This window comes from Equus caballus, chromosome 4 (genome assembly GCF_041296265.1).
Source record: "Equus caballus isolate H_3958 breed thoroughbred chromosome 4, TB-T2T, whole genome shotgun sequence".
NCBI lineage: Eukaryota > Metazoa > Chordata > Mammalia > Perissodactyla > Equidae > Equus > Equus caballus.
Genome location: NC_091687.1, coordinates 45,526,137 through 45,550,897, shown reverse-complemented (window position 1 = coordinate 45,550,897; position 24,761 = coordinate 45,526,137). Strand labels below are relative to the sequence as shown.

Below are 24,761 nucleotides of genomic sequence, written 5' to 3'. Positions count from 1 at the left end.
TTGTTAGTACTCTACTGCATATAACAATTTCTTTACTCTTTCCTATTACTGGAAGTTTAGGTTTCCAAGTTCTTATAAACAATCCTGTGATGAACCACTTCACAGAAACACAGATCTTTGTGCACTTATCCAATCAATCCCTCAGAAAATATCCCAGTATCTTATGTCAAAGGGTATAAATCTTTTTAAGGCCTTTTTTTTTTTTTTTTTTTTGGGCTGAGGAAGATTCAACCTTGAGCTAACATCTGTGCTAATCTTCCTCTATTTTTTAGTATATGGGCCTCCAGCACAGCATGGCTGCTAACAGAGCAGTGAAGGTCTGTAGCTGGGAACGGAACCCAGGCTGCCAAAGTGGAGCACGGTGAACTTAACCACTAGGTCACCGGGGCTGGCCCAAGGCTTTTGATACATATTGCTCACCTGTCCTCAGGAACACTTGTACTGATATATACCCTCACAAGCTGTTATCTGAGAATGTTCCTTTCCCACATCTATGAAAATTCTTACTATTCTTTTTAACCTACATAGGCAGGTAAACAGTATCCTACTATCATTTTAATCAGCATTTCTTTGTTACTGATGAAACGTTTGTATATATTTATTGGACATTTTAATTTATGTTGCCTGTACAAGTCCTTGATCAATACTATCTATTGGTTGTGCCTTTTCTTTATGGATTTGAGAATGCTCTTTGAGAATTAAGGCTGTTAAATTTGTCATGCATGTTGTAGTTTACCAGTTTGCTTGCCTTTTAACTGTTATGGTCCTTTTGCCACAGCAAACTTCAAGGCCTTGGAAAAGAAGCAAGGGCGTGCCTCCTTCCACTTTCCTCTTCTGCATTGTTATGTGCAGAATCAGTGGTAATAACAGGATCCTTGTCTTATTCCGTCTATAATGGGAAGGATTCTAGTATTTCTCCACTAGGCATGATGCCAGCTGTTTGAGATAGACAGGAGGAAAAAACAGAGGAAAAACATCTCCTTTGTCTTCTAAAAACTAAATCCTAAAAACAAATTAGGAATCAATTTTTGAATTTTATCAAATGCCTTTTACATCCAAAAAGCTACTGACATGGTTTTTCTCTTTTGACGTATTAATACGAAATATAATAAACCCTTCTTTGTCAATAGTGGATTATGCTTTTATACACAGTCCATAAAGTAGTACATAGAAGTATAAGAGAGTAATTAAAAGCGCAGATTGGGACGTCAGACTACTGGAGTCTAAATCTCGGCTCTGCTATTTACGAGCTGTGTAACCCAGGACAAAAAACCTAACATCCCTACACCTTAATTGCCTCATGTATAGAGTGGGAACTGTAATAGTACACTCGCCTCATAGGGCTGCTCTGAGGACTAAATGGGATAATGTGCACGATACTTGGCACATAATAAGCACCAACAGTAACTCTTATTCTGATTAGTATACTGTGGGATTTGATATTCATTTTACTTATGAATTTATCACATACATTCCTAAGTGAAATTAGTTCTTTGTTCTGGCAATCTACGTTAATTTGATATCTGGGTTACTTTAGCTTTTAAAGACATTTGAGAAGTTTTCCTTCTGTCTCGATACTCTGGAAAAATTAATATTTTTGTAAAGTGCTGCTTTTTATAATCAGCAAAGTAACCTACAAGATTTGGGGGCAAGAGGGAAAACAGGCCAATGATGTCACAGAAGTAGCCCCACAGCCACGTGGGTCACAAGCACTTCATATGAGGACGGTGAATTAACACCTAACACGTCGTCTCTCCTCTGACGTATCCAAGCAGATGTTAGACACGTACAACTAATTAGTGCCCACTTGTTTTAATTATGGCTGTCCCAAGGGGGAACAAATCTCACAGTGTACTTCCTTTTTTATTACCACTACTGCCCCAACATTTTAACTTAAATGAACATCAACTCTAATAGAAAGGCAGAGAAGGAAGGCTTCCACCGAGATAATGCTGGATGCTTTCTCCAATGAAGACCAGGATTTAAGAGTTGACTACAGATATGAAAACCTCAAGTTTTCAAGAATTACTGGTTAACTGTCCAGATTCACCAAACTTTCATCCCTGGGTTCACTCCTATATCACATTAAACTCCAAGGTGGTCATTTGGAGGGTTCCTTCATACAGCAAAAAGTAATAATCTAAATATAGGATAAACAAAAGTAGCTAAGTCCTACATCAAAAGAAATGCCATAATTTATCCAGATTTGGGAAAACAAGTTCTTGGGGAAATTTTCACTCCTGAGACAAATGTAGATCTTTCGTTTAAATCATACCATATTCAATTTCAAAGTACTAACTCATGAGTAACTAGTAAAGATTAGGGTTATAGTGCCTGGTAATCAATACCTTTATAGGACACTTACTCTGTGACAATGAAATGGCACTTCATGTTTCTTTCATCACCTAACACCCCCAGTCACCCTATGAGGCATGTATTTCTGTACCTTTAACATAGGAGGAAAGGTCAAGTCACTTGGCCCAGATACTGGAGCTAGGATTATAATTTAAATTTCAAAGCCCATACTTTTAATATTTGCAGTCAAATGAGTGACTGAAATTAAATCCAGCCATGCAATTAAATGCATAACTATATTGATTCTAACTTTAATACAGTACTTACCATGTGTAGCATTAACAACAGAAAGCTACTTTTTAAATACACCATTTTAAATAATAATAACGATTCTGGAAAGCATATTAAACTGAAAAATAGAGCCTTAAAAAATGTTACTTCTAAGATTAAGTATCAAATTTTCCATCAAAGTAAGTACAAATACTACTTTATTGGATTATTTGTAGATGAGTAATAGATAATCTCTAGATTAGACATGTTGACTTCAACTCAGATTTATTCAACTTTTGAAAAGTAATAAAAACACTTTTATTAAACACTTCTATTGAATGTGTTTAGGTAAAATATCTTGAGTTTAGAAACCCAAACATCAGCGACCTAGTAACAAAAACAGAAAAATAATTTCAATCTATTTTCATGGTCCACATATAGTGAAATGTAAAACAAACATAACAGACATCATATATGAATATTTGGGCTTCACAGAAAATATTAGGAGATTGACACATAGGCATAAACAAATAATCTTAAAAATTTCACCCTATATGATTACAAACAAGATTATTTAAATAATAGACTTTATGTTTGTCTTATTATATTTTGTCTTATTATATTTCCAAAAATCATAAATATTTTAGATATAACCCTATTCTAAAATAAATTCAGTAATTTTATCTTACTTTAGCTCTGGAGAAATGAAAATGTATATGATAGTCTGACATTACTTAAAGCTGACTTTTCATATTTAGGACATAGTAAATTTGAAAGGAACACTTCAAGGTAAAGGTAATGTTTTAGTAAAATGAAATCAGGAAGATTTACTTAAAAGAAGACTGGAAAAAGTCCCCTTAATAAAATCTTTGTAAAAAATTACTAACCATTCTCAATTCTTTCATTTCAAAAGCAGACTGTCACCTAGATGAGGGTTTAGAGCCAATATGTAATACAGTAGATATGCAATGTTTTCCTAAAAAAGGGTCTTCTGTATCAGATCTCAAAGTAAAAAGAAACTTAACTTACTTTTGTTCAATATTTAGGTCACACCTCAAACTAATCTAATAGACCTTAATTTCATCAGGTAAAAGTGCTAACATGAAAGCTCCTAAAATTCTTTAGTTTAAGATATTTCTTTCTCCAAAATCTATAAAATAATTGTTTTAGGCTTCTTTTTATTTTATCTATGAATACAACTTCAACTATGAAATTCAGGTCAGTCCTCTGAATATGTCAGATGATAGAGAAGCATGCTACAAATCCTTGGTATTTCTCTTCCAACTATCCAGGTGTGAAAAAGGAAAAAATAAAATTTTAAAATGAAGTCACTAAATTGGCCTGAGTATACTTACTTTTAGAAACTGACATTTAAAGTAAAATTGTCTCCAAAGTGACCCTTTTTTCCCCAGCATCTCCCAGTTTACCTTAGGAAAAAAAAAGGTATTCCAAAACAGGACAGAATTTGACAGCAAGACATACTGACACAGATTATGCTGAATGGTGATCACATATAATCTTGCATAGACTTTGTGTTCAGTAAAATGCTCTGAGATGATGAGCATAAGATGATGAATTCACAGGGAGAGAAATCTTTGAAGACAAATCAGGACATTGGAAAGCAAAAGACTGGAACTGAAAATTTTATAGCATGTTTCCCTGAAATGGTACATATTTTTTGCTTCAGGAGAGAAAAAGTGTAAGATACATTCTCAATTTTGGCTTTTCTTAGGAAGACAATAATGGTCTGTGCCAAAAGATTTCTTATCTTAAAATGAAAGTGTACGAGAGAAAGACTTCTTAAGAAATATATATTAACCATACCTTGATAAAAGTTATTTTCCAGTGTGGGGTATGGGCTATCCAATTCTAAAAGTAAAAATCTACAATTTCATCTGAAAGGAATCTAAGCATGAGTGAGCTTAAACTGTCATCTGAATCACTGAATTGGTCATTTTATTCTATTTTCAAGTGTACAGATTTTACTGAAAGATATCCAATTTCAGCCTGGAAGACACAGGTTAAAAGTTTGTTCTTGATTATTCCAGAAACTCTGCTTGCACAGTGTTCATAATTTCAACAAAACCCTCTAGTTCTTACAAAATGAACTTTTTCAACCTACTGAACAGAATTCATGTCCACACTCTGATGTTCATTTCAGCAGCATTTGTCTCTGTTGAAGCACACTGAAATCACTCAAACATCAAATTGCTGATTTTATAGAATGATTTATTTTCCCACTACAGGAAAGTCATGAGTGACTTGTTCTGAGGTATGTTTTCGAGCTATGAAGGACATCTATTAGAAAGCTCCACACTTGAAGGTTTCTCTTTCGGTGACAACATTTTATGGCTGGACAGTCTCTGCAGGTACCAGATTCCCTGTTGTATCCAACTGCATACATTTACACGTGCATGCAGAAACAGGACACTCTGCATGGTCCCTAAAAAAATAGGTCAAGTAACAGTTAAACATCTAGATTATACATATACATACATTTATTTATCTATATACTTATCAATACCTATAATGCAATTTTTCAAAATGGCATTTGGAAAAATACAGGAATTAAAACCCAAAGATAAAAAGTACTAAGAGCATTAAATTAGAAATGATTGCAAAGCTGAATTGGAGAGAAAGTTACTGAAAAAAATGAATGAATAGCTTTATGTTCTAAATATATAATGTGATATCTCATTTACAGTTACAAAGGTGACAGGGATGTGCTCAGATTTTAAATTAAAGCCAATGTGACAAACTGGGTGTAAAATTATAGTAATGAGGACAGGGCCACTGGCACTCTTCAAAGTAAAAGTTAAATATGTCTTGAGAGTCTCCATTGCATGAGGTGTTCACTTACTACCTAAGTAGCTTACTTAGAAGATAGCTGATGTAACAGTTTGATATGTACTCTATCATTTAATTCAATCATATATTATACATGATAGGACATTCAGTCAGCTGTAAAAAACAAACATATGCTTTCCTCAAATAAATAAAATACAGTTAAAGAATGCTATCATTTAACCCATACATAATATTTAAACTATTTCTTATAAATTAATTTTATAGTTTAAGATTACATAGGATATCTAACGACAGAAATGTTGACACCACTTTTGTTAACTCAAGTGACAGTAAAAAAGAAATTCATCCTTTGGCTGTATAAACCCGAACTATTTAAAAGGCTGTTTTATCTCCTCTAACTCCAAGCCTGTTAAAGAAGGAATGTGCTGATTACCTGAACCAACTAAGCATATGTCCAGCATGCCCACCGTGCCTGCAATTGTGACACCACGTAAACCAGTTGTTAAACTGAGCTAATTTTTTGTCCTTGCTCAAGTCTACTTTTTCATCTGATTTGGATCCTCCTATGGGTTGAAAAAAATTGTCTTCGTTAACAATATCACAATATTTTATTCACAGTTTCTTAAATGGTCTTTCTAAAACTATGTCCAAATACAGATCACATATCATATTGAAATAGCAATTTTAATGCTAGGATCCAGTTTCGATTAAAACAATACCATATAAAAGGAGTTTATTTAACACTTTTAATCGCCAATAAAAATAGAAAAATATAAATTATTGCACTTACTAAGAAGGAATCTGAATTAACAACTTTAGAAAAACAATCAGTAGTTTAAAATCCTCCCACAAAGAAAATACCAAGCCCAGTTTACAGAGGAGTTCTACCAAACATTGAAGGAGCAAGTAATTTCCATCTATACAAACTCTTCCAAAGACTAGGGAAGAAAAAAGGGAAATTCCCCAATGCACTCATGACACTGGTGTAATTCTGCTAACAAACCACACAAAGATAATATGAGAAAGGAAGATTACAGGCCAATCTCCCTCCTGAATAGACATAAAAATCTTAAGTAAAACATTAGCAAACAGTATGATTTAGCAATTCTAGCTCTAGGTAAATACACTAGAGAAATTTTTACACGTTCTAAAAGGAGACACATACAGGAATGTTCATAGCAGCACTGCTTATAATAGTAAAAATCTGGAAATAACCAAAGTGTCCACCAATAGTAGAGTGGGAGAACTGTTATAGTAATGAATGAAATATTCAACAATGAAAAATAAACTACAGCTACATTCATCAGCAGAACTGAAACTACAAAAATAAGCCAAACTTCAATGTTGAGCAAAAAAGGCAAGTAAAGGATGTATTCTGTATGATTGATTTATATAGAATTTAAAACACATACAAAACTAATGTGATAAAATTATATAGACAAGCAAGAGACTGAAAGAGGTGGCACTCAGCATGGAGAAATGATCAAAGGCAAGGGCACTGGTATAGACAATGTTATCTTAAGAATGGTAGGGAACTCATTGATGTTTATCACAGAACATGATATATGCATTCCTATCTGTGTTATAGTTCACAAAAAAACTGAAGAAAAATGTTATCACACATGCACGTCTATACATATATATCTTCACATACACATTTACCTAACTTTTAGTGCTCAAAAAATGCTCATTTTAAACTATCAATCTAAATGACAGAGAATTCAAAATAGTTGTCATAAAGAAACTCAATGAGTTACGAGAAAACTCAGAAAGATAGTTCAATGAACTCAGGAATAAAATTAATGAGCAGAAGGAATACTTCACCAGAGAGACTAAAGCCCTTAAAAAAAACCATACCAAAATTCTGGATATGAAGAACATAATTAATGAGATAAAAAATAATCTAGAAACCATAAAAAATAGAGCTGACCTTATGGAGGAGAGAATAAGTCACCTAGAAGATAGAAACCTAGAAATGCTTCAAGTGCAGAAGGAGAGAGAACTATGATTTTTAAAAAAATGAAGAAATTCTTCAAGAAATATTCAACTCAGTTAGCAAAAGCAATACAATGATAAAAGATATTTCTGGAGGGAGAAGAGAAGGAGTAAGGAACAGAGAGCTTGATCAAAGAAATAATAGCTGAGAAATTCCCAAACCTGGGAAAGGAACCAGACTTACAACATGAAGCCAACAGAACTCCTAATTATATCAATGCAAAAACACCTTCTTTAAGGCATATATTAAAACTGGCAAAAGTCAATGACAAAGAAAAATATTAATAGCAGCAAGGCAGAAGAAAATATCCTACAAAGGAACCCTTATTAGTCTTTCAGTGGATTTCTCACCAGAAATCTTATGGGCTAGCAGAGAATGGAATAATATATTCAAAATACTGAAAGGCAAAAACTTTCAGCCAAGAATACTCTAGCCAGCAAAACTACCCTTCAGATATGACGGAGAAATAAAAGCCTTCCCAGATGAAGAAAAGCTGAGGGAGTTCATTGTCACTACACTTGCCTTACAGGAAATGATAAAGGAAGCTCTCCTACCTGAAACAAAAAGGCAAAGGTTTACAAAACTTTGAGAAAGGAGATAGTAGGCAAAACCAGAAAACTGCAGCTCTCTATCAGAAAAGGTTAGCAAACAATTATAACATAATGGTAAAGGGAGGAAAGCATGAAAAATACCTATAAACACTTCAATTTAGTCATAAGCTCACAACACAAAAAAGAATTTGTGACAACAATAACTCAGAAGGGGGAGAGGATAGGGATAGAACTTGCTTAGGCTAATGGAGATAGAAGGCTATGAAAAAATGGACTATCTCATGTATGAGATTTTTTTATATAAATCTCATGGTAACCACTAAACAAAAATAATTAGAGCAGAGCCACAAATCATAAATGAAGAGAACACCAGCACAGAAAACCACAAAACTGAAATGGCAATCAGCAATACGAGGGAAAAGAAACAATGGAAATACAGAACACCCAGAAAATGAACAATAAAATGGTAGCATTAAGCCTTCATACATCAAAAATCATTCTAAATGTAAATGGACTGAATTCTCCAATCAAAAGACACACAATGGTTGGATGGATTAAAAAACAAGACCCAACAATATGCTGCCTCCAGGAAACACATCTCAGCTCTAAAGACAAACACAGGTTCAGAGCGAAGAGATGGAAGACGATACGCCATGCTAATGGCAAACAAAAGAAAGTAGGTGTTGCCATACTTACATCAGACAAAGCAGACTTCGAGATACAAAAGACAATGAGAGACAAAGAGGGGCAGTATATAACAATAAAAGGGATAGTCCACCAAAAGAAAATGACTCTTATGAATACATATGCACCTAACACAGGAGCACCAAAGTATATAAAGCACTATTAACAGACCTAAAGGTAGAAATTGACAGCAACACAGTAATAGGAGGGGACCTCAACACTTCACTTACTTCAATAGATAGATCATCCAGACAGAAAGTCAACAAGGAAACAGTCTTAAATGAAACACTAGACAAGATAGATTTAATATATTTATATAGAACATTCCATCCCAAAACAGCAGAACACACATTCTTCTCGAGTGCACATGGAACATTCTCAAAGGTAGACCATATGTTAGGAAACAAGGGAAGCCTCAATAAATTTAAGATGACTGAAATCATATCAAGTATCTTTTCCAACCACAATGCTATGAAACTTGAAATCAACTACTAAGAAAAAGCTGGAAAAGTCACAAATAGGTGGAGACTAAACAATATGTTACTGAACCACGATTGGATTGAGGAAGAAATCAAAGGAGAAATAAAAAAATACCTAGAGACAAATGAAAATGAAAACACAACATACCAAATCTTATGGGATGTAGAAAAGTGATACTAATAGGGAAATTTATAGCAAAACAGGCCTACCTCAACAAACAAGAAAAATCTCAGATAAGTAATGTTAAACTACACTTAACAGAACTAGAAAAAGAACAAACAAAGCCCAAAGTCAGCAGGAGGGAAATAATAAAAAGTACAGTAGAAATAAATGAAACAGAAACTAAAAAAACAATAGAAAGGATCAATGAAACTAAGAGCTGCTTCTTTGAGATTAACAAAATTGACAAACCCTTAGCCAAACTCACCTAAGGAAAAAAGAGAGAAGGTTCACATAACTAAAATTAGAAATGAAAGAGAAGGAATTACAACAGATGGCATAGAAATACAAAGGAGTATAAGAGAAAACTATGAAAAACTATATGCCCACAAATTAGATAACCTAGAAGAAAGGGATAAATTCTTAGACTCATCCAACCTCCCAAAACTGAATTAAGAAGAAATAGAGAATCTGACCAATAGACCAAGCACAAGTAAGGAGATTAAAATAGTAATCAATAACTTCATAAAAAACAAATTTCAGGACCAGGTCACATCTCTGGAGAATTCTACCAAACATTCAAAGATTTTATGCCTATCCTTCTCAAACTATTCCAAAAAATTGAAGAAGATGGAATGCTTCCTAACTCCTGATATCAAAATGAGAGAAGGACAATACAAAGAGGGAAAATTATAGGCCAATATGGCTGATGAACATAGATGCAAAAATCCTCAACAAAATTCTGGCAAACAGAATACAGAAATACATTAAAAGGATCATACACCACAATCAAGTGGAATTTACAGCAGGGACACAGGGATGGTTCAACATCTGCAAATCAATCAAGGTGATACACCACATTAACAAAATGAGGAATAAAAATCCCATAATCATCTCAATAGGTGCAGAGAAAGCATCTGACAAGATCCAACACCCATTTATGAGAAAAACTCTCAATAAAATGGGTATAGAAGGAAAGTAGCTCACCAGAAAATAAAAGCCATAGGTGAGAAACCCATGGCCAACAGCACACAATGGTGAAAAACTGAAAGCCATCCCTCTGAGAACAGGAACAAGACAAGGGTGCCTACACTCACCACTCCTACACAGTACTGGAGGTTTTTGCCAGAGCAATTAGGCAAGAAAAAGAAATAAAAGGTATCCAAATTGGAAAGGAAGAAGTAAAACTCTATTTGCAGATGACACGATTCTTTGTATAGAAAACTCTAACAAATCCACCAGAAAACTATTAGAAATAATAACCAACTACAGCAAACTTGCAGGGTACATAATCAACTTACAAAACTCAGTTGCCTTTCTATCTACTAACAATAAACTACCAGAAAGAGAAGTAAAGAACACAAGCCCATTTATTATCACAACAGAAAGAATAAAATACCTAGGAATAAACTTAACCAAGGAGGTGAAAGACCTATACAATGAAAACAAGAAGACATTATTGAAAGAAATTGAAGAAGACATAAAGAAATGGAGAGATATGCCGTGCTCATAGATTGGAAGAACACAGTTAAAATGTCCATATTACCTGAAGCAATCTACAGATTCAATACAGTCTCAACCAGAATACCAATGACATTCTTCATAGAATAGAGCAAAGAATCCTAAAATTTATATGAAACAACAAAAGACCCCAAATAGCCAAAGCAATCCTGAGAAAAAAGAACAAAGCTGGAGGCATCACAATCCCTAACTTCAAACTATGCTATAAAGCTATAGTAATCAAAACAGCATGGTACTCGCAGAAAAACAGGCACACAGATCAATGGAACAGAACTGAAAGCCCAGAAATAAAACCACATATCTATGGATAGCTAATCTTTGACAAAGGAGCCAAGAAAATACAATGAAGAAAGGAAAGTGTCTTCAAAAAATGGTATTGGGAAAAATTGACAGCCACATGCAAAAGAATGAAAGTAGACCATTATCTTTCGCCATACACAAAAATTAACTCAAAATGGATTAAAGACTTGAGTGTAAGACCTGAAGCCATAAAATTCCTAGAAGAAAATACAGGCAGTACCCTCTTTGACATTGATCTCACCAGCATCTTTTCAAATACCATGTATACTCGGGCAAGGGAAACAAAAGAAAAAATAAACAAAGGGGACTAATCAGACTAAAAACCTTCTGCAAGGCAAAGGAAACCAAAAACAAAATCAAAAGACAACCCACAAACTGGGAGAAAATATTTGCAAATCACATATTTGACAAGGGGTAAGTTTTCAAAATATATAAAGAACCCATACAACTCAACAACAAAAAAACCAAATAACTCGATCAAAAAATGGGCAGAGGATATGAACACACATTTTTCCGAAGAAGATACACAGATGGCCAATAGGCACATGAAAAGATGTTCAAGATCACTAACTATTAGAGAAATACAAATCAAAACTACAATGAGTTATCGCCTTATACTTGTTAGAATGGCTAGAATTACCAAGACAAAAAAATAACAAATATTGAGAGGATGTGGAGAAAAGGGAATCCTCATACACTGCTGGTGGGAATGAAAACTGGTACAGCCACTATGGAAAACAGTATGAAGATTCCTCAAAACATTAAAAATAGAAATACCATATGATCCAGCTATGCCACTAATGGGTATTTCTCCAAAGAACTTGAAATCAACAATTCAAAGAGACTTATGCATCTCTATGTTCACTGTGGCATTATTCACAATAGCCAAGACATGGAAGGAACTCATGTGCCCACTGACTGATGAGTGGATAAAGAAGGTGTGGTATATATACACAATGGAATACTACTCAGCCATAAAAAAGACAAAATTGTCCCATTTGCAACAACATGGATGGATCTTGTGGTATTACGTTAAGCAAACTAAGCCAGACTCAGAAAGACAAACACCGCATGATTTCACTCATATGTGGAAGATAAATAAACATATGGATAAAGAGAACAGATTAGTGGTTACCAGAAGGGAAAGGGGTTGGGGAGTGGGCAAAAGGGGTAAACGGGCACATACCTATGGTGAGAGATAAAAACTAGACTATTGGTGGTGAGCACAATGCACTCTATACATAAACTGATATATAATAATGTACACCTGAAATTATCAATGTTATAAGCCAATATAACCTCGATAAAATAATTTTAAAAAATTAAGCCTCCACAGTAGAGAGCTTGAAAAGTTTTATGATTTAATTTTCTTCAAATTCTAGAAAATTGTTTTTATCTTTTCTTATCTATTTCAAAAATAGAAAAGGTTGGAAAGCTAATATTTAGCAAAAATGAACAGCATTCAGGCCATTAAAGTTTCCCAAAGCTTATGGTCTAAAAGGTGTATTAAATTTATTTCTGTGTATCTCAGTTCACACAAAATTTATTTACGCTATATTTTGCCTCCTTGTTCTTTCATTTGTAGATTTTTACTCACAATTGTTATTTTCTATTTTTTAGTATCAGGGCTATAAAAACAAGTGATCAACATACAACTTATAAAATGAAAATCCTTGATTAAAATCTAAATCAAAATTAACATGTGCATTTGAAAACATTACATATTGCCTGTCAAAAAAAAAAGGTATCAAAACTGAAAAATACTCAGCCAACGATACCAGCAAATCTCTTTCAGAGATGTCAATCTAACAATAAGATAGACTATTTACATGAACCAGCTGCAGAAGAGAACTGCAAAATTTCACAACTAGAAAGGATTTCCCACTCCAACACTTTATATGAAAGAGGGCTAAAATACCTCTCAGGGTCACCAACTGAAAATCACAAAGCTAGAACTAAAACAGGCATTCTGACACTATATCCAGTTCTTTATTCATTGTTCAATTACACTAGTATGCAAAATAGTCAAATATTTTTAATTAAAATTTAGCATCATTTTCAAGTTATATAAATAGCTGGAATTTTTCTAGCCGTTGGGTATATTATATTCAACTACCTACTGTTCTCAAAATTTTTTCTATATGTTTACTATAAACAGTAAATAATAATCCTAATATTTCTAACCATTAAAAAATACTTGTTTATACACATACGTCTAACCATTAAAAATGCATACTTACATGTACACATTTATATATATATACAAAAATATACATATTTATGTATATGTATATAAATATATATATTTAGTAGGTAACTAACAAATATAGAAGCAGCAGCACCAAAACCTAGAAGGAAGGGGATCTGACTTGTAGGTTAATAATTTCTCTATGTATTTCACAGGATGTTTTTGAAGATTAAATAAGAAAACATGTGAAAGTGCTTTGAGACTATCAAAAGCTCTTTATGCAAACAAGGTATTGGTTAATAGACGAGGGCACAACGACTTTCAAACATAAAATGTGAGGGAAGTCTTCTCAGAAAAAGTGCTAAGAAAATGGTATAAGATTACTTAATATTCAAGCGCTTCTCACAAACTTTAAATTGGCCAGCATTTGTGAGATGACCTGAGATATCAGGGATATAGATTTTACTTTCAATGAAGAGATTTTATAAATTATAGGGAACATAAAAATCTTCAAGCCAGCAAAGTGGCTCACTCTGAGAAATAATATAAACTCAATCTAGTATGTCTTTTATTTACAACATTAAATCAATTATGGAAGAATAATTCCAACTCAGAAAAGTATACTGTAGAATTATGTCATACCAGGACAGCTAGAGACAGGCGTTCCCATATTAATGAGGCAAAGTGCACATCGAGGAAGGGGTTTTCGACAGCCAGGGCAACTTGTGACTTTCGATTTTGTTGGCGAGCCACTGACACCATACTGACTGAAACCTCTCCCCTGATGAGGGACAGTGGAGCAGCTATAGGAGATAGACTTGCCACAGAAATTGCAACTCACAAACACCTACAAAATAAATGAAAGGAGGAATAAAGAGAATGTAACATTTATAAATAAAATTTAAAAATTCAAAGTTTGATCCTAAAAAATTACTTTTGAATAATTTTTTAAACTTTATTTTATATTATAAAATAATTTGTTATCTGCTAAGTTTGACTAGCTCTCAATTAAGATTTGCACTTAGCAGTTACGTTACTTGAGTACTTCTGTTACCTTTGTTTAGTTATATTCTTCCTAATACCACTGATGTCCGTGAAAAAACTTGGAAACATTAGATCCCAACATTTTACAAATAAGAAGGACTTTACAGTTCACACTGGGACATTACCAAATATCCCTCTATGACTTCTATGATTCCAAAGTTCAATGATATAATCTCCTGAACAAAATTTTCTTCTAAAGAAAACACTCATTTCCTAAGATAAAAAGGAGTTAAGAATCTGGTAGTGGTAAATAATTAAAACTTTAGAAGAATAGCAATAGAACTGTTCATTTTGCTTTTACATCAAACTCCTAGGCTCTTAAATGCTTATCATATAGATTAGTAACAAATTTTATCATGGAATGTTATTTTACTAATAGTTGGGTTGTATAATATAATGTAAGCACTTATTTCTCAACTTTCTAAAATAAGGAAATAGCACCATCCAGTGCTCGCATTGAGGATATACCTGATATTTAATGTCTTAGATATGGTGTTCTTGTGTCATGTGCTTTATGAGATAATTGATCTGTTTCTTAAACTAATGCTAAAATTTAAAAAATTCCATGTGTAATTAGACATAGATATATACTGTTAGAGAAAAACACAAATCCTACCTTATTACATATAAATAGTACCGAAAAACTTATATATATAAGTAGAATTTATAAGATCATATAGCAGTTTAGATTCTGAAAGGGTTTGGAATATCCTAGAAAACCTCAGACAGTCCTAGGATTGGTTTAGGTTTACCTAAGATCCTCTAGGCCTGTAGTTTGCTCTCTCTCAGACTAAAGCTCAAGTCACTGAGATGATTATTAGGAAGTGGCAGGACCAAAAAAACAGGAAGATCAAGGACAAAGTACAGTCTGGAATAGATAAAGACTTCAATGGGAACTCAATATAAGGAAAAGAATGAGCTAATGATTTATTAAATTGAACTCCAAATTTTTCCTATGTAACATGCTGTAAACACTTCTATTTTGGCTGGACTATTGGGAACATGTTACAATTTGATTCTCTCCCAAACAACGTACTTACCTGTGCTAAAGGCTTGGAACTGGGATCCAATTTACTCCTGTGGATATCAAATTCAGCTCGTTTGTGCCAAAATCTCCAGGCATCTAATAAATTTCTATAATTCTCAATCCAGTACTGAACTCTTTCATCTTTAAGAACATCTAAAGGAGAACCCTAAAAAGAAACATGAATTATTTCAGTTGTTTAAAAATTTCCTGGTTGGGGCCGGCCCAGTGGCGCAGTGGTTAAGTTCACATGTTCCCACTTCAGCGGCCCAGGGTTCACCATTTCGGATCCTGGGTGTGGATATGGCACGGCTTGACAAGCCACGCTGTGGTAGGTGTCCCACATATAAAGTAGAGGAAGATGGGCACAGATGTTAGCTCAGGGCCAGTCTTCCTCAGCAAAAAGAGGAGGGTTGGCAGATGTTAGCTCAGGGCTAATCTTCCTCCAAAAAAAAAAATAAATAAAAATAAAAATAACATTTCCTGGCTAAGCCAGAGGATTCTAGGGAACACTTGACTATGAGTCACATGGAAACAGGCCTCTTTTTTCCCAAAAGCTGGCTCCTAATGAGGATATAGATAAAATAATTGATGGAAGTTCTATTATTTTACTTTAAGTGGGCCTCTACTAATGACATAAATAAGTACTGTATATATCATTATACCTAGCCAGAGAAGTGTAATTCTCTTTTATTTAAGTTTAAAGACCCCAGAAGCAAATAATTCACCTCCTGGCTGAATACAGTAAAAAGTGATGTGAACACTCTTTGTCCCCAAAATTAAAACCTCTGGGTTCACAAAATCTGTTTACTATCTAATCCAAATACTGCTCAATCACATTTAAAATAATACTGAACCTGGTCCTTCATATCTAGCAATGTACTGTGAATTGAGATACTGTTTTGGTATACCTATTTATCTGAAAGTTAAACTTCTCTATTCTTCCTCCTGCCGTCAATTAAAACATACATTTATCACCTTAAAAATTAACAAAACCAAACCAAAAGTGTTCTTAGTTCTTTTGCCCCTAGGCCATAGTGAAAAGGAACAATTTCTTTTCCTTAAATTTACTTTAGATTTCTTCTCATTAAGAACTTCCATTTCTTGCTGTATTTCCCCCGGCAGCCAGGACATTCCATATTTCACCTATGCCTACTTTGGGCTTTCATAGACTGCTTTTAGCTCCATCCAGGATATCTTCCTTAACTTCACATGATGAAGAAAGCAGAGAAAGTCTTTACCTCCAATGATGCCATGGGCATCAATTTGAAGCCCAGTTTTCCCAGTTCTATTTTGGGGCCAGAGAGAAAGTGAAATGCTAGAGAGAACTTAGTATGCATGTTACTTATGGGAAAAGGGAAGAAACCTGTTAACAGCTAATAAAGACAATCTATCTTTAGACATTCCATCAGAATGGGAGGAGCCTATCTTTCACCTATTAATTAGGTATTAATTTCAATTACCAGAGTTAAATTTAGCTAAAAGAACATGTGAAAAACTTTAAAGACTGGCACCTGAGCTAACAACTGTTGCCAATCTTTTCCTTTTTATTTTTGCTTTTTCTCCCCGAATCTCCCCAGTACATAGTTGTATATTTTAGTTGTGGGTCCTTCTAGTTGTGGCATGTGGGACGCCACCTCAACAGGGCCTGATGAGCAGTGCCATGTCCGCGCCCAGGATCCAAACTGGTGACACCCCAGGCTGCTGGAGCGGAGCATGTGAACTTAACCACTCGGCCATGGGGTTGGCCTCCTGAAAAACTTTTAGTTGAGAATTTCATTTCTTAAAAAAGTAAACATCTACGCCAGTCCTAATTATGACTAACCTGCCAGAACTAAGTACTAAAGCAAAATACAATCTCTGGTTTAAAAAGAAAATTCACAGAAAAATAAGAAATCCTCATAGCCCACTCTTTCCCGTCTAGGGTAGTAAGGATAAACTAAGGAAGAATTTGGTCAATTCATATTTGGTAAGTCTTTTCTAGATCTGCCCTGAGAAAATCTAAAATCAATGTGCAACAAAATCTGCAGAGGAAACAGTTCAGAGATTAAGTCTGACCAAATTAGAAGGGCTTGGGAAACGCTTCAGGCTTTCGACAGATCCACAGTAACAGTATCAAGACCAAAGTGAGTAGCAAGTAACTGAATTCCCAAAAGCATTAACCAACAATCTTCAGAAAACGGTAAAAGAACCCAGGTCTCTACAATGGACTATACACAACATCCAGTATTCAATGAAAAATCAGTAGACATAAAGAAATGGTAAACGTGGTGTGAAGTCAAGGAAAAAGGCAGTCAAAAGACACTAAACCTAAAATAACCTATATGTTTGAGTTAGCAAAGACTTCAATGCAGCTATTAGACATATATTCAAAGATTTAAAGGAAACTAGTTTTTTACATAGTGAACAGATAGGAATCTGAGCTGAAAAAATGTAAACTATACAAAAACTGAGATTCTAGAACCAAAAAGTACAATAACTGAATTAAGAATACCCTGGGGGCTGGCCCGGTGGTGCAGCGGCTAAGTTCGCACGTTCCACTTCAGTGGCCTGGGGTTCACCGGTTTGGATCCCGGGTGCGGATATGGCACTGCTTGGCAAGCCATGCTGTGGTAGGCATCCCACATATAAAGTAGAGGAAGATGGGCACGGATGTTAGCTCAGGGCCAGTCTTCCTCAGCAAAAAGAGGAGGATTGGCAGCAGATGTTAGCTCAGGGCTAATCTTCCTCAAAAAGAAATCAATACCCTGGAAAACTTAACATCAGAGAGAAGGTTACAGAAGCATTGATGAACAAATCAATAGAATTTATCCAATTTAAAGAACAGATTAAGGAAAGATGGAAGGAAAATGAACAGAGCCTCAGACACCTGTGGGACAGTATCAAATGGTTTAACATATGTGTATTGAGTCCTAAAAGAAGAGAATGGGATTGAGGCAGAAAAAAAATTTAAAGAAATAATGCCTAAAAACGTTCCAAATCTGACGAAAAACACTGACTTACAGATCGAAGAAGCTCAGTGAACCACAATCAGGATTTAAAAAAACCCACAACTAGGCATCAAAGTTAAACTGCTGAAAATCAAAAAGAAATTTTGAAAGCAGCCCAAGGAAAATGAAACATTACATAAGGGAAATAAGAATAATAATAGCTGACTTCTCATCAGAAACAATGGAGGTCAGACTATGAAATCACATCTTTTAAAGTGCTGAAAGGAAAACAAGGGCAAAGCAGACATTTTCAGTTAAAATTAAGCGGACAGAAATCGTCACTAGTAAATCTGCACTACAAGAAATGTAAAGAAAAAAATCAAAGGGAAATGATACCAAATGAAATCTGGGTCTATTGCAAGGAATAAACAGTATGAGCAATGGTAAATAAATACATAAATACAAACGCCCATGTTTTCATGCTTCACATAATTTACATAAAAGACAACTGACTGTTCAAAGCACAAATACTAACACTGTAAGCTGGAGTGTATAACATATGTAGGGGTAAAATATACGACAATAGGACAAAGGAGGAGCATGTGGAAATGGAACTACACTGTCGTAACACTTGTGAAACGTGAATTATGAAGCAAAAAGCAGAACATGTCAGATACAAGGTAAGAAAGGGAAAGTGAAGTACGAAGCATGATGTGTCAGGTGTGAAATGTGAAGTATAAGAAGGTAAAATGTGGACTGATGAGTTAACGATGCATATCATCAGACCTAGAGCAACTACTTAAAAAAAAAGATAATCAAAAGGGATATAGCTAAAAAGCCAACAGATGAAATAAAACGAAACAGTGGAATATCCAATTAGCCCAAAAGAAGGCAGGAAAGGAAAAGAGGAACAAAACGAAGAAGGAAAAACAAAAAGGAAAACAAAGAGCAAGGGGGTAGACTTAATCTTGATCATATATACATATATATAAATGGAGGAAACATTCCAATTAAAAGGCAGCTGATTATCAGAATGGTTTTTTTTAAAAGCAAGATCCATACACCACATCAACAAACTGAGGAATAAAACCACATGATCATCTCAACAGATGCAGAGGAAGCATTTGACAAGATCCAACAGCCATTTATGATAAAAACTCTGAACAAAATGGGCATAGAAGGGAACTACCTCAACACAATAAAGGCCATATATGACAAACCCATAGCCAACATCATACTCAATGGGCAAAAACTGAGCGCCATCCCCCTGAAAACAGGAACGAGACAAGGATGCCCTCTATCACCACTCTTATTTAACATAGTACTGGAGGTCCTGGCCAGAGCAATTAGGCAAGAAAAAGGAATAAAAGGAATCCAAATAGGGAGGGAAGAAGTGAAACTCTCACTGTTTGCAGACAACATGATCTTATATATAGAAAACCCCAAAGAATCCATTGGAAAACTCTGAGAAGTAATCAACAAGTACAGCAAAGTTAAAGTTGCAGGGTATAAAATCAATTTGCATAAATCAGTAGCATTTCTATATTCTAATAATGAGCTAACAGAAAAAGAACTCAAGAACACAATACCATTCACAATCGCAACACAAAGAATAAAATACCTCAGGACAAATTTAACTAAGGAAGTGAAGGACGTATACAATGAAAATTACAAGGCCTTTCTGAGAGAATTGGATCATGACATAAGGAGATGTAAAGACATTCCATGCACATGGATTGGAAGAATAAACATAGTTAAAATGTCCTTTCTACCTAAAGCAATCTACAGATTCAACGCTATCCCAATCAGAATCCCAATGACATTCTTTACAGAATTAGAACAAAGAATCCTAAAATTCATATGGGGCAAGGAAAGACCCCGAATTTCTAAAGCAATCCTGAGAAAAAAGAACAAAACGGGAAGCATCACAATCCCTGACTTCAAAACATACTACAAAGCTACAGTAATCAAAACAGCATGGTACTGGTACAGAAACAGGTGCACAGATCAATGGAACAGAATTGAAAGCCCAGAAATAAAACCACACATCTATGGACAGCTTATCTTCGACAAAGGAGCTGAGGGCATACAACGGAGAAAAGAAAGTCTTTTCAACAAATGGTGCTGGGAAAACTGGAAAGCCATATGTAAAAGAATGAAAATTGACCATTCTTTTTCACCATTCACCAAAATAAACTCAAAATGGATCAAAGACCTAAAGGTGAGACCTGAAACCATAAGGCTTCTAGAAGAAAACGTAGGCAGTACACTCTTTGACATTAGTATTAAAAGGATCTTTTTGGACACCATGTCTTCTCAGAGAAGGGAAACAACAGAAAGAATAAACAAATGGGACTTCATCAGACTAAATAGCTTCTTCAAGGCAAATGAAAACAGGATTGAAACAAAAAAACAACCCACAAATGGGAAAAAATATTTGCAAGTCATATATCTGACAAAGGCTTAATATCCAAAATATATAAAGAACTCTCACAATTCAACAACAAAAAATCAAACAACCCGATCAAAAAATGGGCTGGAGACATGAACAGACATTTCTCCAAAGAAGATACACGGATAGCCAATAGGCACATGAAAAGATGTTCATCATCGCTGATCATCAGGGAAATGCAAATCAAAACTACACTAAGATATCACCTTACACCCATTAGAATGACAAAAATATCTAAAACTAATAGTAACAAATGTTGGAGAGGTTGTGGAGAAAAAGGAGCCCTCACACTGCTGGTGGGAATGCAAACTGGTGCAGCCACTATGGAAAACAGTATGGAGATTTCTCAAAAAATTAAAAATAGATTGAGAGGATCCAAGATGGCAGCGTGAGCAGACTTCTTTGTCTCTCCCCCTTCGAATCTACAACTAACTGGACATTCATCGCTTGACAAAGGATATCTATATAGCATCTCAGGACGTCAGAGAGACCCACACTGCTGTACATCAGAAGGCGGAGGGACTTCCCTCCAGGAGGAGGTGGAAATAGGTGAAAACTCTCCAACCCCGACCCCCGAACAGCCTAGAGCCCGCGGGCGGCTTTCTTCCAGCGGATGCCACCAGAACATCGCCACACGCCAAGGGCAGGAGGGAGCGCACACCAGAGGAGCGACGGTGGAAACAGGTGAACAGAGCCCTACCTAAGCCCCCTGCAATTACACCTGAGCCCAGAGGGAAGCTCCAGAGTTACGCACCGGAGGCCATGGGGAAAACCCCTACCCGCCATTAGCGAGAGGTCCTTCCCAGCATCCACAACGCCTGGGGGCCCCCGGAGAGAATCCCAAGTGGCACGCCAGCCCGCCAGCTGCCGCCGCTGGCTCCTCTGACCAGGCTTTCGCCAGGGAGGGGATCGGGACTACTGAAGATCTCCTGGGAGAGGTCCGGGGCTGGGTGGAGCTCCAGCGGCTGGCAACGCGGCCTAGGGGAGAAACTCTGAAGTTCCGTCCCGGCGGCAGGCGGGGTCTTTGCCTGCCATTATAGGAGAGGCCCCGCCCAGCCTCCACAACACCTGGGGGTTCTCGCAAATGGCACGCTGGCCCGCCAGCTGCCGTGACCGGCTCCACTGACCGGGCTTTTGCCCAGGAGAGGCTCTGGACTACCAGAGATCTCCTGGGAGAGGTCCGGGGCTGGGTGGAGCTCCAGCGGCTGGCTACGCTGCCTGGGGGAGAAACTCTGAAGTCCCGTCCGGGCAGCAGGCAGGGTCTTTGCCTGCCATTACCAGAGAGGCCCCACCCAGCATCCATAACACCGGGAGGGTCCCAAAGAGGAGAATCCCAGGCAGGGCAGCAGCCGACCAGCTGCCACTGAACTCAAGGTATCTGGCTATCACCCAGTCAGGGCAATGGGCTCCCCGAGATCCTAGGGGAGAGGACTGGGGCTGGGTGGAGTTCCAGCGACATGGCTCTGTGGCCCAGGGGGGAAACTCTAGTCTCACAGAAGCCTCAGCGATAGCCTCTGCACAGCACTAGTAGAGAGCACCCATCTGGCAACCACAAGGCTGGAAGACCCTGGGACAAAAGTAGCATAGCCAGGGGAGCTAACCACAGACTGTAGAAAATGCCCATAGCTCTGCTGTGACCCATAGTGGACAAGCGAGATTTTGTGGGTGCTGACAGTGACAGAGCTGCAAATATAAGTGATCCTTCCCCTGGCCGCTGGGAAAGCCCATAAAACCGCTGCAGAACATAAGGAGGGAGCACGTCTAGGTGGTCTGCAACAGTAGGCAGCAGCAGTCTGAAGCCCCCCTGTGACAGGCTCCACAGCTGAAGAGGGAACCCACAGGATCACTGTGACTGCGTGGAGGGGCCCAGGCACAGTTAGCAACAGCTGATAGGGTTCCTGGTTGGAGCAGTATAAACAGCTGTCCCCCCACCACACCAGTAGAAACAAGGGGAAGCAGTAACTAAACTCTATCTCTATGTGGAGGCACAAATCTACACCATCAAGCAATATGAAAAAATATATTAAATCTCCAGAACAGAAGGAAAACGACAAACACACAGAAAATAATCCCAAAGACAATGAAATATACAACCTAAATGATGATGACTTCAAAACAGCCATCATTAAAAAACTCAATGAGTTAAAAGAGAATTCAGATAGACAACTCAACGAGTTCAGGAGCTATGTCACAAAAGAGTTCGATTTACTATAAAGAAGAACCAAACAGAAATACTGGAAATGAAGAACACAATAGAGGAGATTAAGAAAAATCTAGACGCACTGAACAGTAGGGCTGATAATATGGAGGAAAGAATTAGCAATTTGGAAGATAGGAATATAGAAATGCTGCAGGCAGAGGAGGAGAGATAGCTAAGACTAAAAAGAAATGAAGAAACTCTCCGAGAATTATCTGACTCAATTAGCAGACGCAACCTAAGGATTATAGGTATACCAGAGGGAGAAGAGAGGGAGAAGGGAGCAGAAAGCCTATTCAAAGAAATAATGGCTGAGAACTTCCCAAACCTGGGGAGGGAGATGGAACTTCATGTGACAGAAGCCAAAAGATCTCCAAACTTTATCAATGCAAGTAGACCAACCCCAAGACATATAGTAGTGAAGCTAGCAAAAGTCAACAACAAGGAGAGAATACTAAGGGCAGCCAGGCAGAAGAAATTAACCTACAGAGGAACCCCCATCAGGCTATCAGCAGATTTCTCAGCAGAAACTTTACAGGCTAGAAGAGAGTGGAATGATATATTCAAAAATCTGAAGGACAAAAACCTGCAGCCAAGAATTCTCTACCAAGCGAAAATATCCTTCATATATGATGGAGCAATAAAAACTTTCCCAGATAAACAAAAATTAAGGGAGTTCATTGCCACCAAACCTCCTCTTCAAGAAATGCTCAGGAAAACCCTCATTCCTGAAAAATCAAAAAAAGGAAAGGGACTACAAAACCAAGAGCAAAGGAGATAAGTAGAAGGACAACAACAGAGAGTAGCAGCTCTTCATCAGAACAGACTAAACCATGGGATCAGAAACAAAGGAAATTGAAGAGAACCGGAAAACAAGACATAAAATGGCAGCGGTAGGCCCCCACATTTCAATAATCACTCTAAATGTAAATGGATTGAACTCTCCAATCAAAAGACACAGAGTGGCAGGATGGATCAAAGAACAAGACCCAACAATATGCTGCCTCCAGGAAACACACCTCAGCCCCGAAGACAAACAGAGACTCAGAGTGAAGGGATGGAAGACAATATTCCAAGCTAATAATGAACAAAAGAAAGCAGGTGTCGCTATACTAATATCAGACAAAGTAGACTTCAAAGTAAAACAGGTAAAGAAAGACAAAGAGGAACAGTATATAATGATAAAAGGGACTCTCCACCAAGAAGACATAACACTTATAAATATATATGCACCCAACACAGGAGCACCAAAATTTGTAAAGCAACTCTTAACAGAACTAAAAGAAGACATCAACAACAATACTGTAATAGTAGGGGACCTCAACACCCCATTAACACCAATGGATAGAACATCCAGACAGAAAATCAACAAGGAAATTATAGAATTAAATGAAAAATTAGACCAGATGGACTTAATAGATATATATAGAACACTTCATCCAAAAACAGCAGGCTACACATTCTTCTCAAGTGCGCATGGAACATTCTCAAGAATAGACCATATTTTGGGAAACAAAGCAAGCATCAATAAATATAAGAGAGTTGAAATAATATCAAGCATCTTTTCTGATCACAATGCTATGAAACTAGAAATCAACTACAAGAATAAAGCAGAGAAAGGTGCAAAAATGTGGAGACTAAACAACACGCTACTGAACAAACAATGGATTATTGAAGAAATTAAAGAAGAAATCAAATATTATCTGGAGACAAATGAAAATGAGAACATGTCATACCAAATCATTGGGGATGCAGCAAAAGCAGTCCTAAGAGGGAAATTCATCGCAGTACAGGCTCACCTCACAAAACAAGAAAAAGCTCACATAAGCAACCTCAAATGACACCTAACAGAATTAGAAAAA

General features: G+C 36.4%; 1 protein-coding gene across 15 annotated transcripts in view; it reads right to left on the bottom strand.

Moving 5' to 3' along the window:
- Nucleotides 1–2,833: 2,833 nt before the first annotated feature.
- The window catches only part of MIOS (meiosis regulator for oocyte development), a 45,948-nt gene continuing 24,020 nt past the window's right edge, over nucleotides 2,834–24,761 (bottom strand). For all 15 annotated transcript variants that reach the window (XM_023639257.2, XM_070264519.1, XM_070264518.1 and 12 more), the window contains 4 exons: nucleotides 15,337–15,489; nucleotides 13,895–14,099; nucleotides 5,807–5,936; nucleotides 2,834–5,008 (listed from right to left, as the gene is read on the bottom strand). In XM_023639257.2, the coding sequence (XP_023495025.1) occupies nucleotides 4,912–5,008; nucleotides 5,807–5,936; nucleotides 13,895–14,099; nucleotides 15,337–15,489 (585 nt within the window). In that variant the 3' untranslated portion in view covers nucleotides 2,834–4,911. The remainder of the gene's footprint in view (nucleotides 5,009–5,806; nucleotides 5,937–13,894; nucleotides 14,100–15,336; nucleotides 15,490–24,761) is intronic.